Source organism: Orbicella faveolata, unplaced genomic scaffold, assembly GCF_042242905.1.
Source record: "Orbicella faveolata isolate gen_17 unplaced genomic scaffold, um_ofav_v1 contig_14, whole genome shotgun sequence".
In the NCBI taxonomy this organism is placed as follows: Eukaryota; Metazoa; Cnidaria; class Anthozoa; order Scleractinia; family Merulinidae; genus Orbicella; species Orbicella faveolata.
Genome location: NW_028301541.1, coordinates 20,717,501 through 20,732,500, shown reverse-complemented (window position 1 = coordinate 20,732,500; position 15,000 = coordinate 20,717,501). Strand labels below are relative to the sequence as shown.

General features: G+C 39.7%; 2 protein-coding genes and 1 pseudogene across 3 annotated transcripts in view; all 3 read right to left on the bottom strand.

Annotated features, from left to right (window-relative positions):
* LOC110043783 (glutathione hydrolase 1 proenzyme-like) overlaps window positions 1-434 on the bottom strand; it is an 8,380-nt pseudogene extending 7,946 nt beyond the window's left edge. Inside the window, exons 1-2 of the transcript XR_016206281.1 lie at window positions 419-434; window positions 1-82 (exon numbers count right to left, since the gene is read on the bottom strand). The exon at window positions 1-82 is cut by the window's left edge and continues 20 nt beyond it. The product of XR_016206281.1 is annotated as a glutathione hydrolase 1 proenzyme-like (transcript). The remainder of the gene's footprint in view (window positions 83-418) is intronic.
* Window positions 435-683: 249 nt separating this feature from the next.
* On the bottom strand, window positions 684-2,104 carry LOC149114460 (glutathione hydrolase 1 proenzyme-like). Its single transcript, XM_089287006.1, has 2 exons — window positions 1,842-2,104; window positions 684-1,363 (listed from the first exon to the last, which is right to left on the bottom strand). Exons 1-2 carry the CDS (start codon window positions 2,015-2,017, stop codon window positions 1,132-1,134), a joined length of 408 nt encoding a protein of 135 aa, XP_089143132.1. The 5' UTR covers window positions 2,018-2,104; the 3' UTR covers window positions 684-1,131.
* Window positions 2,105-3,677: 1,573 nt separating this feature from the next.
* On the bottom strand, window positions 3,678-14,639 carry LOC110043787 (glutathione hydrolase 1 proenzyme-like). The gene is made up of 12 exons (XM_089287003.1): window positions 14,304-14,639; window positions 12,876-13,096; window positions 10,723-10,824; window positions 9,839-10,061; window positions 8,608-8,743; window positions 8,085-8,265; window positions 7,326-7,459; window positions 6,437-6,624; window positions 5,659-5,887; window positions 5,213-5,393; window positions 4,641-4,774; window positions 3,678-4,061 (listed from the first exon to the last, which is right to left on the bottom strand). Exons 1-11 carry the CDS (start codon window positions 14,477-14,479, stop codon window positions 4,662-4,664), a joined length of 1,884 nt encoding a protein of 627 aa, XP_089143129.1. The 5' UTR covers window positions 14,480-14,639; the 3' UTR covers window positions 3,678-4,061; window positions 4,641-4,661.
* Window positions 14,640-15,000: the final 361 nt, after the last annotated feature.

Below are 15,000 nucleotides of genomic sequence, written 5' to 3'. Positions count from 1 at the left end.
AGAAGATGTTGAATCTCCTCCGCTGTCTCAGCTTTTTCACGTGCGGCAACGGTTTCTCTGAAATTTATCACACTTCTGTTGCCTGCAAAATTGCCAAAGGAACTCGTCAAATGTAGGCAGCGTTATCCATTTTGTAAAAGAAGTTGTCTACTCTACTTTTTCAAATGTATCTTTTGACAAACTAACATTTACTTCCCAAAAGTAGGTTGTGTTAAGTTACAGCGGCCCTCTCCGAAAGAAAAAATCCGGGAAGGGCGATTGAAACACAATTTACCAAAAAGTCGAAGTAAACTTCACCCAAAAACCTGAAATACAGCCTTTTTACCTCTTCGTCGGATGTTTGCAATTCCCAATACAGAAATTTCGAAATTTAGAGGCAAACGAAAACGCCTTTTTTTCCCAATATTTTGCCATGAACCTGTTTTGCCGCGCATGATCTCAAAACAACCGTCACTCGCACGGAAAAATCTTCACTGCTAACGAAACTCGACGAAATTAAAGCTCAGGCATGACAGTTGGATGTGGGTTTTCCTCACTCCCATCGACTACTATCAAAACGCAGTCCAACGAACTGCCAGAGCCCTTGAGTTGATATTACTAAGCCGCTTGTTAACCGAGCCAAAACTCCCGTTGACTTACTTGGCTTTGAATTTGATGAGAGCTCATGAAAGCTGGCGGCCAAAAGTACAGCAAGGGCTTAAACTCTTCCATGGGGACTGGCCTTTAAACTAAGGGCGCGCCCACACTACGCCGGAGAAATTTGAAAACAGCGTTTTCACTCTGAAAACGCATCAAATGTTTTCCCTCCACACTTCTTGGGAGAAATTTGAAAACGCAATAATCACCGGTCATTTTGGATTTGTGTTTGAGGAAAACTGGCGGACAAGGAAACCAAACGATTACCGTGATGTCATCGTTTTCGGAAAGCTCCGTTTTCGAAATGTTTTTTCGTCCACACTAAAACGCACAGCCGGCGTTTTGAAATTCTTCCTGTTTGAAGAGCGTTTTCGGAAAGCTCCGTTTCCCGTGACGGATAAGTGTGGACGGTAAGCCTAACCGTGGAAATAAAGCTGCGTTTTCAAATTTCTCCGCGGTAGTGTGGACAGGGCTTTATATACATCGCACACGTGGTTACATCATACCTGTTTTGCTGTCATAAACAATCATGAACCCTCCTCCGCCTATCCCAGCTGAATGCGCGTTCACCACACCAACACACAGAGCGGTGGCAATGGCGGCGTCAACTGCGTTCCCGTTTTGATCTCGTAAAATTTTAACGCCATATTCTGAACACGTTTTATAACCTGCTGCAACGGCCGCGGTCTTAAACTTGAGAGGATCCTTAGGCTTCAACGTAAGCTGTCTGGAAAAAATGCACTATCTTAATACGCAGTATAGGTAAAACCTTTACTTTCTGTCTGAGGTACAAGCATTAAGGTGTCTGTGAGACAGTTTTGGTACCACGTTAAAGGACTTCGCAGTCTGAGTTCAAAACTGAGCTTTTCTAGGTCACATACCACAATAGTTAATGAATAACACATCCTGGTCAGATTAGGTAAGTCACGTGACACGCAACGCGCGGAAAACATAGCCGTTAATTTAAAATAAACAACGTATGTTTATGTTTTAGAATCAAAACTTCCGTATTAAGCTCAATATTAGTAGTCTTGTCGAAAAAAATTGTAGCTTTGTAAATTTCCATGTTGATTTTCGAATGTAAAAGAAATTTTTATAAGTATAATAAGGAAGTTAAAATAGAAATGCATTAAGTAGTTCTTAGTCCAAAACTAAAGATAAAGCAACTAACACCAAAGATGTTCATAAAATTATTTAACTCATACCTTGCCCCGCGAAAGAGACCGTGGATTAATTCATTAAAATCGTTGTGAATCTTTTCTCCAGCTTTAGTGAAGTGAATCACGCCTCCCACAGCGCCCAATACGGTCAGTAGGGCCAGTGCCCCTCTCCAACTCAGCCAGCGAGATTTCCCGCCGTTAGAGTAATCAGAGTCCGTCATTTGAAACGCAAAGCTTGCGTGATCGAGAAAACAACAGGCGGGGCAATCTGTAAACCGAGCTGATCGACAAGGTGAAGGGCAGCTTTTTTCAGCAAACGTTTAATAATTGATATAGTTTAAGAGGCTTTTAAATTTACAGGTATTGCAATTTCCGTTACCAGCTGCGGTCTGTTTCACACACAAGTTCGAAATAGAAATTCTCTCTATCAGTTGCTATACATCTTTATAACATCGGTTGAGAGAATTGGATGGTCAATCATGAGAATGTTTCCGAGTCAATGATTTCTCTAACCTGTTACTTAATTTGCTAATTGCTGGTTTTCAGTGTCACGCAATTCAAAATAGATCAAAATAAAAATCAAAACCGGTCAATAGATAAAGTCCAGAATCTGGGAAATGAAAGAAGGTAAATATGCAAAGACTCTCGCCAAAATTCTGGTCACAGCAATTTTTCTTATGCGAGATATGCGCAGAAATTTTTTACCCAAATTTATAGAGATTTGTATGGAGACGCCATGCTGGTGCCCATCCGCATGGGCACCAACATGGCGGCCGGAAACCAACAGAAACATCCTGTCACCGAGTTTTGGTACAAAAGCGTGAATTTATCCCTCGAGAAACTCTAAAACATTAAAATAATACTTTTTCTAAGACATGAACTGTTCAGATAGCCAAGTTACCCGAAGTAAGTCACTTTTTTAACCATCATGATAGCTCTCTAGGCCGTCATGTAAATGCCGCGTCACGCAAAAACTTAGAAATTCAAGAGTAGCGTATCACAAAACCAAGAACCCATTCGGAGCGAAAATATGTATGAATATTAGTTTTCAGCTGCTTTTATACATCATTCAAGTAAAATCTCAGGAAGATCAATAGTTTTGTAGTTCGAACTTTGGTGACGTCATGTGAAAACCAGCTATAAATTGGTAGTGTAAATAAAAATTAATTGATTGACAGTCTTAGGAAGGGAAGAGTTAGTACGAAAAGCTGAAGACAGATTTAGTATTGTGAGGCTTTGGTTTGTTTGTTTCATACTGTTATACTAATAGTCCACTTTTACGACACAATCAAACATCTAGAGTAGATATTTGCTGCAGCATCTCGTGAACGCTTGTTGTACTTTTGTTTTCCCCTCAAAGCCTCTGGTCCACTTCCCCTTCTTCCTAAATATCCTAGGGATTTTCACTTTAAGGGCTCAGTAGGTTAATTACAATAATAAGTATTCAAATCTCCTTGACAGATTTGAGTTGAAATGGCCGTTCATTTTGGAGTTACCCGTCTAACCTGCGTAGCTAGCGGTATTGGAGCGCGAGTGCATTTGTTTTGGCGGGAATAAAATGGTGCCCTCGCCACCAACAATCACTCACTCGCGATTCCCACCAGCTAGGCAGGCTATTGCCTTTCTTGAAATGCAGACTTTTTCGCAAGCAGGTCGCTGACCAATCAGAAAACGAAATACTTTCGTTTGAGAGCGCTCCTGCCTGAATCACCAACATGTTATTTCTAGAAAATAGCATTTTTCTTCAAGCATAAATTCTGGCTATCCGAATGAAAGTTTCCGTTAATTAGGCGGCGGCTATTTCTGATAGTAACAGATGTACTTAATGTTTACTATTTGTTAAAAATTCACTCATAAAAATTACTAAGAAGTGACAACGGGTAGCATTAAGACATCTTTTACTTTTTCTCAGCGCCTTAAAAGCGTTAATTAAAAATTGTCTACATCTTAAAACGGTTATGTAAAGTTATTACTATCAAAATAAGTTGCGAAATAAGACGAAGAATCAGATGCACGTACAAACCAGATTCATCCTAGGCTAGCGGGTCAGTCCAAAAAAATTTCTACAAACCCCAAGAATTGAAAGAAAGCACAACAAATAAAAGTAGGTGAAAAAAAGTCCGGTATACAGGAAGGTTTGGACATCGAAAATGAAATCCTAGAATTTTCTGTGCCCGCGCTCATCGTGCTACCACTTGTTGGGTTGACGTTCTTATAAGGTGGTACTCGTCTTTCTGTCTCTTTAAACTTCCCATTTTCACGGATCTGTTGATGCAAAATAAATGATTTGATTAACTTCTATGCAGCAACGACTACAATTTGTGTTAATGGTCAAGACATGGAAACTGCCGTTAGAACATGTTCCAATTAGATTCAGTGATTCATTCAAATAAGAAATTGCACGAATCAGTCAATTGATTAACCTGGGCCTCTGTAAGTTGGATGTATTAACCCCGTTGCGTAGAGAAATGCGTCTTAAGGCGATGTCACACAGCTTAGCTATTAGTTGTCATTTTGTAGGTGTCAAAATCCTTTAACTATCTGATCTCAGAGAAATTTAAGTCACTGCCTTAGTGCGCTGGAACAAGGAGTTGTTGAAAAGTAGCAGCCAAGAAGAGAGAGAGAAACACAATTAAATTTGAGAGAACAGAAAACTACGAGAAGTTCAAACAAAAAACAAGGGAAAGACTGTGATCTCTGATTATTGTTGCTTCTGAAAACATTAATTTTTAAGATTATCTGAAACATCTTAAAATTTCTTAATAAGCTTTCCAAAGGTACCTGGAGATTACCCCAAGACGTCCGAAGCTTTTGATCCGTTGACACTAACCACTAGCTACTTACCTCAAATTAAATTTGAACTGATCAGCGGTAGCCTGCCGCGACTCCTCCCTTGCGATAGTCTGCTAGTGCCAGTAGCTGACCGTTGTCCTCTCGAACAACTAGCTGGACCACACCCATTATTTGCTCCGGGCTTCCTGGGTGATAAACAGAAGAAAGTTCTTTTCACTTTTCACGTAGTACAGTCGACTAGTTAAATTGAAGTCCCGCATTGCTATGGCTGATTTCTGGTAACTCACAATCTGATTGGCTAAGAAGGGACGAATCAACGAATTCTACTGGGAATCTCCGAGTCTAAGTGGTTTTCCAATTGTTGTCTATTGTTAACAACTATGCTTGTCCTGGATTGGGCGGTCTGGGTTCGAGTCCTTGCCGGCGACCAGCTCCGTTTTCGTGACGGATTAGTGTGGACGGTAGGCCTAATCGTAGAAATAAAGCTGCGATTTCAAATTTCTCCCGCGTAGTGCGTACGGGTCCTTAGTCATAGAGTCTTGCATTTTGATTAAAGTTATTCCTTGTAGAAGAAAAAATAAATAATAAAAGAATTTGAAAAATAGAAACAAGACTTTATTCACCTGTAAATAAGGTGGTATCATCCGTGATTTTCTTGTGTCCATATCCCTTTAATGCTTTGATGTACTTCTTTGGAAAGTTGGGTTCAACTAATACCATATTTGGAAACAACTGACTATGAAGACGAGGCTTAGATACAGCGTCCTTCAGATTGTCTCCAAACCAGAAATAATTCATCAATACCTACACAAACGAAATAAAGTTAGAAAGGAAAATAACGCCCGAAAATAACGATCGAACCCTTATGTCAGTGGTTGTTTGTGCAAACAGTCGGTTTGCCTATATAATCAAAAAGTTACTCGTTGGCTTGAAGATATGAATTTTATTTTGTCGTCTTAAAAACAATAATTTACTTACTCGCTGCGCTCCTTCGTAAAATATTGTTTTTACCACTCGAAAATAACATTTATATCTTGGCGCCGCCGTTTAATATACCGCATTTATTTACCTGTGATAAAGCAGTTGCGATATATTTCCCTCCAGCAGCTCCGATAACCATTCTAACGTTGCCATCACCATCTGTGATGATGGATGGTGAAGCAAGAGACATGGGGCGTTTACGAGGCTTGAGTGAGTCCGTTTCAAGATTGAATTCATTTACCCACAAGTTCACTGCATCCCATAGTTGATCGTTGTAGATTATTCCAAGCTCCGTGCTGAGCATTTTAGATCCGAAGCTAGAAAATAAAGTAAACCGAGTTTCTTTAGGTGGAAATTTTACGTATGCTGCGAAAATTTCTGTTACCTTCTTTGGGCGTGTCACAACAGCGTTATAAACAGTACCACATGAAAGTACTGCTCAATAGCTTTCATTTGAATGGTCACACACTAGGGTTTCATCCACAGACTTAAAAGTTAGAACCACCTTATACAACATAATAAACAGTACCACATAAAAGTACTGCTCAACAGCTTTCATTTGAATGGTCACACAATTGGTTTCCGTTCATATAGAGTCAAAAGTTAGAACAACTTTGTACAGAATAATAAACAGTACCACATGAAATTACTATTCAATAGCGTTCATTTGAATGGTCACACACTAGAGTCTCACCCACAGACCGAAAAGCTAAAACTGCTGTACAGGGTACAGCACAGTAACCAGTACAACATGAAAAGACTGCTCAATGGCTTTCATGGTCAAACATTACGGTTTCATTCAGAGACCTAGTACAGACCACATCGATCGTAGACTGTATTTTATAGTGATGAATCCCTTTGCTTACTATTTGTTGATTGACGTTGTCAAGGCAACAGCATTTCCTTCTTCGTCAAGCACAGACAAGTGAGTTGTACCATCTGTCACATCAATGTGGTAGTTAATCGGACCGTAATAGTTGTAACTGTGGTGCTTATTGTCAATTTTTTTGCGTAGCATCTCGCCTTCTTCAGCATCCAACATTTTCTTGACAATCTGTTGAAGATATTATTTTGTAAAGAACTTTTCGGCATCAGAATGTAATTAACTCTAGCTTCTGTAGCTAAAAACGACCAATTGATATCAAGTTAGTACGCTCCCAGTGTGGGATGGTAATCCAAATTACATGTAGATTACCCCTCCCCCTCGGCGCATTTTCAGCAGGTTTCTGTGACAAGTCGCTAGTTCAAAAAAAAAAAAAAAACGTTTTCGTTTGCACTTCTGGGTGGAGAGGGATGCTGTGAGAGTAAAGTGTCTGGGCCAAGAACGCAACCTATTATATGAGAAGCTGAGTAAATGGACAACATGAATCTAATCCTGCGCTGTGATTGGCTACCTGAGCGTGCAAGATGGCGCTATCTTGTCCGCTCGGGATTACCCACTTTGTCCCGCAGGAAAATAGTGGTTTTTTTCCATACAATAAATTCTTTATTGGCCAATCTTGTTCGGGCAAGATGTTTGGATATTCTTGACGAGTTTCTGGAACTCTACTCCTCGTCGATCCATAACTATAAACCCGTTAAAAAAAGATCTTGGCCAATATCAAGCCATCTTGAACTCACGCGTGGTCAATAACCCATGTGTAATCAGCCTAGTTAGGGCTCGAACCCAGATCTCTTCATCCGACGCGCTCATCACAATGCAAGCAAACTTCAATTCCCGCACTGTGCCATTCTCAAGAAATGTTCACTACTCACCTCGTCTCCCTTGTTATCAAAGGCAGGATCTGTGAGGTAAGTCTCTCTGGCCGCTACAAAGTTGAATGCTTCAATCATACGGTGATACGTCAGAACCGGGTGCTTTTTCATGTCCTCTGGGCCAAACTTGAACCCTGTTCAGAAACAGGACACATACATCACTCGCAAAACATTTCGTACGATTTTAATTTCGGACAAAATAGGTGTTCGAAAATATAACAGTCCGAAATTTTTAAGTGTCCGAAATATTTACTCTACAATATAAAACTTCCAAGTACATGCTAAATTCTTGTGCGACGTCCTCAAATTTATTTGTATTCAAGGCCTATATACCTGATAGAGCTTTTACTCGGATTAGGCTTTGTTCGTTCTTTTTGTCACTTTATGGAGCGACTCTAGCTTAAGATATTTGACGGCTTGATATAATTTGTGTTATTTTCTAGTCAGTGTTCTGTAAAACCTTGAGTGTGCTGTAAAACTATCTTTTTCGTTGATGTTATTTCAGTCTAATTCGCCGTTTTTAGGCGTAAGTTCACGGCAGATATGTTTCAGCAAAGTAGTTTTGTCCGAAATGAGATAAAAAGTGTTCGAAAATTGTTCCTTCCAGTCGTTCGATATAAAACGTCCGAAATGTTAACATCCGACATTTTTGCAAGCGATGCACTACAAAATAGCACAACTGACTCGTTGGTGACAAGGTTTTAAGACAGAGAATAGTGAAATTTTTACTGACTCAAAGACGTTACAAATCGAACTTACCTTTAAGAATGTTCAAGATATCAATCAAGGCTACACCCCCTGCAGGAGGTGGGACGGTCATAATTTTGTGCCCATCCACCCCAGGAAGGGCGGTCTCCAAGGCTTTGACTTTACTGGCTCGGTAATTTTCTAAATCCTCGACGGAAATCTTGGAACCGATGGATCTCAGGTCTTTAACGATCTGTTCATGTTTTAAGACTTTAATAAATACATTATACACTTAAATTATACACTTAAATTAAAATTCTGGGGATTTCAAAGTTACACAAAGTAGTCCTGTTCGGTAGGAATGGAATCTAATTCCCAGAGATCTGCTGTGGGAAGAGAGCTAGAGAGATCTGGAAACGAGTTCAATCCGGGATTGGAGGTGTTTGAGAAAAACGCGGGAAAATAACAGAGAAAAATGTTGCGACCCGTGTTTTGAACCGTGGTTGTGATTAGTTACTTGTGGAAAGTTTGACAAGGCAGACAAAAGAGTCTTCCCGCTCACGGTTGGAGTATTAGCTAGTAATCGTTTTCATACCTGCTCCGCCATTTTTCCTGAGTAGAAGATATCTGCAGATCCGGATTTTGCTATTTTTTTAAGAGTGTTTCCATATTTTGTTCTCTTTATGAGGTCACCGTCTTTAATAAATCTACCATTTGGCTTGAATAACTCACTGCGTTGAAAGGAAAACATATTCTAGGTAAGTGTAATTTGAAATAACCCCTCCCTTACAAGGTTCTTGAAAAAAATATTTACGTTCCAGAGGAGGCAAAATTTTCTTCTCATGTGACTAATGGTCTTTAATTCCCTAAAAGATGAAAATGTATCAACCCAATTACCTGACCAAACCACGCTCACACTGTTCGTGGGCTGCAAGCGTATTCGATTATTAATTCTTAGGCGGCAAATCACAAAATGTAATAGTTACTTACAAACCTTACTGCAACCTTTTTGCCATCTTCAAACAGTAAATTCCTTGTTGAACACTTGCCGTATTTAGTCAATTAAACGCCCCGGCGTTTATTGAATTTTTCATGATTCTAGTGCGGAGTTAATTCGAGGGCCGCGTTTATACGAGGGCGGCGATTATTTAAAATCCAATGTATTTCTTGCAAACAATAGTATTGTAACTGAACATTTGAACTTGTTTAAGCTGAACTACCGTATATTGTTCTTGTGTTTTGATTATATTCCTTAGAGCTTTGAATGTACTGATATCAAAACATTGTTACAATCAAGGAAAATAAATCTTTTAGGCTTGTTCAAACTTGATTATTACTGCATTTGCTTTTCGAGTTTATTATTCAAATAAACGCCGCACCACGATGATCAATATTTCTGATCTAAAATGCGGCGTTTATTCGAGGGCGGCGTTGAATCGAATAAATACGCTAGCAATAAACTGTTGGTTGGTTAATCCTGGGGAGTGGGGTGGGCGTGTCTTATTGACTATGTGCAGCTATTTAGTCAAGCTTGCGTAGCCCCTCCACCCCCACCCCCCCCCCCCCCTCAGGAGGGAGAATTCCCATATGATCTGGTCGGCCATGCTCGTCGAAAAATCCTTATTAAGTCCCTGAAGGAGACCAATGACAGCGTTTTTTTAAATTATTTCTTCGATACTTTAACAGCTGAAAATAGTGCTGTTTTGTTCTTAACACCCTACATGAGACCAAAATATGTGAATTAAACCCTTAAGCGAGACGACAAGCTTCCCTGACGTTTTCGTATGGGATTCCCCCCCCCCCCCCCGGCTGGGTGCGTTGCTCACCTTAACCCGGGATCATTTGTAATGTTGGGTCCATTCTTTTCCACTGCAGCTATCAAAGCGGGAGTGGCTAGGAAACCTTTAGTAGCGATGTCAATAGCAGGTTGAAAAAGGTCTCCCCAGCTTAGTTTCTTACTTCCGTGTTCCTTCCACGCGATCTCAAATCCACGCAGTTCACCGGGCACCCCAACAAATTCACCTTCACCTGGCACTCTGGTTTTTGTTTCTTGAAATTTGAAAATACAACAATTTGTTCGTGATAACAGTGCGGACACTGAGTAAACCGTGAACGCTTATAATATTTCTTTAATCTACCAATCAAGGACGAGTTGCAATCAAAAAATAAAATTAATATTGCAATTATATCAGTAGTTGATAGGATAGAATTTTGCTCGTGGCTCGGTAAAGTTAAAGAATAGTTCTTTGTTTAGGCAAAAAGAACAGCATCTTATCCCAGAACGGTTAATCGTTATTTAATACAGCCAAAAGATAAAGAAGCTTTGGTCTCCTACGTCGCCAGTTTCGCCCCAAATTTCATTACCATGAAGCCAGATACGTTTACACTGTTAGCGTAACAAGTGATGCTATATGTGCACGATACTCGTTTGACGGTTATCAACCGTCCTGGGTTTGGACTCGGCTGGCTGTAGTCACAATCTTTAACAGTACTTCTTGAAAGAAGGCCGCTTAGAACTCCTAATACACAAGAAGTTTATGTAGAAGCCAGCGTCTCAATTAACCGTTAAGGTTGTAAAGGTTCAACAAAACGCTGGAATGAGCTTTCTCCGTTGAATTAAAGTAAAGTAGAAGAGAAGAGTGCAGTAAAGTAGAAGAAAAGAGTGCAGACATTGATTGTGTTCAGTGGTTGTTTACGCCACTGCCCTTACCTCTCTCTTTCCATTCAAACATTAAACGCTGGAATTCTCTCATCGTTTCTGCTCTTTGAAGCTTACTTACAGTTTCTCTGAAGTTGACTGCACTTGTCTTTCCTGCAGGGAATTTAACAAATAAGTGTTAAGACGAACTAATGTAGAGTGTGACTGAAAACTGCATGCAGTCTCAAATATAGTCTCAATAACAGAAATGGTCTGCAGTGATGTAGTAATCTTATTTTGCTTGCTTTAAAAGAATCGAAAATTTGATTTAAAACAACTGGAAGGGATTGTAGGGATAAAATATGCAAAATATGAAGACAGAAAGTCGTTCTTTGTTGAATTTTTGATGAACACATTTTGTTCAATTCGTCGTGAAATTTTGATTATGTTGTCCATTATTTTCGAGGTAAAGGTAATCTGTTCGCTCCATCTACATTAGTTTTCCTTTTGCCTCTTGCCGAAAAAAGAAGAAGGCTGTTCTTTGGACATCGCTTTCAAAATCTCATTAATTTTGCAGGCTTGAGTGAAAAATGTCTTTTTTTTTTTCGTGTTGCGTAAAATGTCTATTTATTTTCTATAAATTGTGAAAGAATTTTTTTCATTTTCCTTGAAACGTGATCTGATCTAGACTGCCCCTCCTTAGGTCTGCTGCGTTGCTATAGCAATTTTTTACTTCCTGAATCCATGATGAAAAAAAAAATTATTCAATACAGGACACAGTTTTCTTTATTCATGCCTCGTTGTTTTTGTTTTTTGGCAGCTTTTTGATAACCCGGTTTGCTCAAGTCGATTGATAGAGAGATTCAGGGTTTGTCTGCATTTGAAAGACTTTCTGTATTATTTTAGTTAAGAAAATAGTCCAGAGACATGAAAAACATGGACTTGAGAGTAGCGGGTAAGCATTTCGGATCTTGTAACTTTGACGACGTCAGATGCAGACCACTTTTCAAGAGGTGTTGTAGATCCACACCACTCTTAAGAAGTGTTGAGAAAAACACCTCGAAGTTAGTTAAGGGGTTTAACTGTAGATTGTCCGTTGTTGTGCAATTTTGAGATGCATGTACTTACACAGCAGTATACACATATACAGCCTCTGTACCTATTTCATATTCCTGGAGAACACAAATTACCAAGCCTTCCTCGTCAAACCAAAACGCTTTGAAAACTAAAATAATGTCTTTATGTCTTTTATGTCATTCTAGTTATTTCAATTTTCGAGTTACTACGTACAAACTCAACCTACATGTACACACGACTTTCAACCGGAATGGATGAAAGCTTCTCCGGTCCACCACTAATGTGGCTTGGACCCGACATCACAGTCCTTTTTTCACAAATTTATTGCTTTGCTTTGTGTACAAACGTTTTTCCGATTTTTCTAACTTTTTTTCCCTTAAGGATCAGTTCAGCGTTTAGTTTTCGTTACATCTTTCTTGCCAAAGTAAAGGAAAAAAATAAAAGCTATGTAAACACACTTTAATTTTTACCTGGTGTCCGCCTAGTGATCGCTAACCATCGAAGCGTGATCTATTGAATTGTGACTATTGTTGCGTGAATTGAAAAGTGTTTCTTACCAGCGTCTTCACACAGGCACCTCCCTAGAGTTTCTTTATTTATTTGTTCACCTTTTCAATTCCAAAGGATAAATACACGAATGTGGTTCTATTTGCCTTTCGAATTCACACCAGGACTAAAACCATGGTTTTAAGTTGCAGGCCTTAATGGTAAACGTGCTGTTCTCTGAATCGAGCTGTCCGGGTTCGAGCCTTGGCCGGGAAAATTGAGTTGTTTTTCATGGGAAAGACACTTATGACACTTGTGCACTCTCACGTGGTTCTCTCCATCCAGGTGTCTAAAAGGGGGTACCGGGAATTTAAAACAGGTAGAGGGATATAATCCCGTGAAATTCAGGGGAGAATAGAAATGCCCCTAGTTTGTTAATGCTACGGAAGTTAGGATAAGCTCTGCAGTATGGATAACTAGGCCAGACGCAGACCTTACAATGTGACTATTCAAAAGAAAGCTAAAGAACAGTACTATCGCATGGCGATGTTTTCTCTCGGACGTCGTGTAATGAAAATCAAAAATATCTTGACTTATTAGTTTCGACGTTCTAAGGCGTGAGGAAGGTAAAGCAACGTTTGTTAGTAGATTCAGTAGCATACCTGTTGTCTTGTTATAAATTATCATAAATCCTCCTCCGCCTATCCCAGCTGAGTGCGCGTTCACCACACCAACACACAGAGCGGTGGCAATGGCCGCGTCAACTGCATTTCCCTTTTGATCTCGCAAAACTTTCGCGCCAGCTTCAGAGCAAGCTTTGTAGTCTGCTGAAACGGCTGCAGTTTTGAACTCAAGAGGCTCGGAGGGTTTTCCTAAAGGTGGACTGAAAAATAAATAAACTTCAGGACTATAGTGGTGAATAACCTCAAGCTGTGTCGCCTGTGAGCCTCTATTGTCACACTCATTGGAGAAGAACATATTTAGAATTGATGGAAACAAACCTCTATCTGTTTATAAAACAGTTCTGTTACAGCGGCGGCTGTTCTTCATTTTGGAATAAATGAAACACGACTTTCGTTTAAGCTCAATGGACATTTTCGGGTAGAAACGAATCTTCCGTAATCCTGTTTACACGTCAAGCCGTTCCAATTATTGTTCTTCACTATTTCCAATGTTCCAAGCCGGCATTCGACTTTGGCGGCCTAACGCGCGCCTCAACCAAAATGGCTTGTTCTTAGGAAAACTTTGAATAGAACACATTGTTCCCTTCCTCCCATTCTTCGGCTCAGTACGGGATTCAAGCAATGTTTTCCGCCCGTGTTGAACAATTCAAGTCAATGAATTTGAACGTAATTATACCGTAGAAGCAAACCAAAATGTCCAATCCCACGGCTATCAACATGATTACCCTGTGTTACAGCCGTCTTCCCCGAAAGAAAAAATTAGAGAGAGCACGTTGTCTTCGAATTTTTCTTTCAGAGAGGGCGTCTTAACACAGACGACAACATGATGAAGAAACTCCGATTCACAATTGCTTCAAACTGGTCTTGTAATTGCGTTAAAACTCTCCAGTAGCTTCGATTGAAGCCGTTTAAACCCGAAAAAATGCTGCCGGTAACTCCCTGCTTTGGGGTGGCTTCTAGTCGCTTCACTAGACGGAAATTTAAAGCGAATTAACCTTACGGCAAGCTGTTCCTTCAATAACATTGGAACAGATCTTTCTTCATAGAACAGTAAAACGAGCATTGACGACCGATGCCATCCCTTCGCAAATACCTTGCGTACCTGTCGCAGAAATTAGAACATGTCGTGTGAGTCAAAGATTGCTTACTCTTTGAAAGATTGCTTACAAATTTGAAAGTAAAGGTTACATCACAAGAAAACCTGTCGTATCATGTTACGAAGATAGAGTTAAATTCGTCTTCTAGCCTCTGAAATACACTAAGCTATTTTTTTAGATAGCCACAGGTTCATTAGTTTTCTAACTATAAAGTGCTTACATAAAGTTTTTGATTGATTTATTGACTAAATTGAATCAAAATATTTTCTAAACATTAACCCATGTTTGAAAATTCTCCGTGATATCGTACCTTCTTCTTTGCAATTGTGGTTCCTGATGTGGAGTGATCATTTGGTTTATGGCCTCGTGGATCTGTTTACCCAACCCAGTGAGATATATTACACCTCCAAGAGCACACAACACTGTCAGAACTGCAAAGATCTGTTTACACAGAGGCCGAGACTTTTTGCTACCTAATTCGGCCATGGCGGAAGAAGAAATGAATCCGCTAAGGCTTGGTAATCACAAAGCAATTAGTTTTATCTTTCAACCTCGGGCTTTCCAGGGATTAAATATTTAAAGTATTCTCACAAGCGCTTACAAACTTGAAATTACACCTGAAAGGTACCTTCGCCACCTGTGCTAAGTCTTCTTTTTCAATCCGTGCTTAAAAGCCATGACTTAAGACTGAACGTTTTTTGCTTACCTAAACACTTCAAGCGTGTCAAAATTTGAAACCCACGAGCAAACAAAACTTCTTTACGGGTACTTTACTGTCTACTGTCGACTTTGAAAAGTAAGTATAAGCTGGAGTAGCGTAGAATATGAACACGGAAGGTGATTTGACAGGAAGTCTGGCATTTTCCAAGATGAAAAAAAGATTAGAGGGCACTGACTTTAAAATAACTACGAGATAAACAGAATTTTGGCATTCATTGAATCGAGCTTTATTTTCGTTGAGTGGACTTAACTTGAGAGCCTGAACTTTTCACGCCTCGGTGTTTTAG

Excerpts from the sequence above, each read along its gene's own strand:
- LOC110043787 (XM_089287003.1), bottom strand. The coding sequence starts at position 14,479 with ATGGCCGAATTAGGTAGCAAAAAGTCTCGGCCTCTGTGTAAACAGATC. Across the intron at positions 8,744-9,838 it reads ACAAATGATCCCGGGTTAAG|TGAGTTATTCAAGCCAAATG; the intron begins GTGAGCAACGCA and ends CTTTCAACGCAG. Across the intron at positions 4,775-5,212 it reads TGATACCACCTTATTTACAG|GAAGCCCGGAGCAAATAATG; the intron begins GTGAATAAAGTC and ends TTTATCACCCAG.
- LOC149114460 (XM_089287006.1), bottom strand. The coding sequence starts at position 2,017 with ATGACGGACTCTGATTACTCTAACGGCGGGAAATCTCGCTGGCTGAGT. Across the intron at positions 1,364-1,841 it reads GGTCTCTTTCGCGGGGCAAG|ACAGCTTACGTTGAAGCCTA; the intron begins GTATGAGTTAAA and ends CATTTTTTCCAG.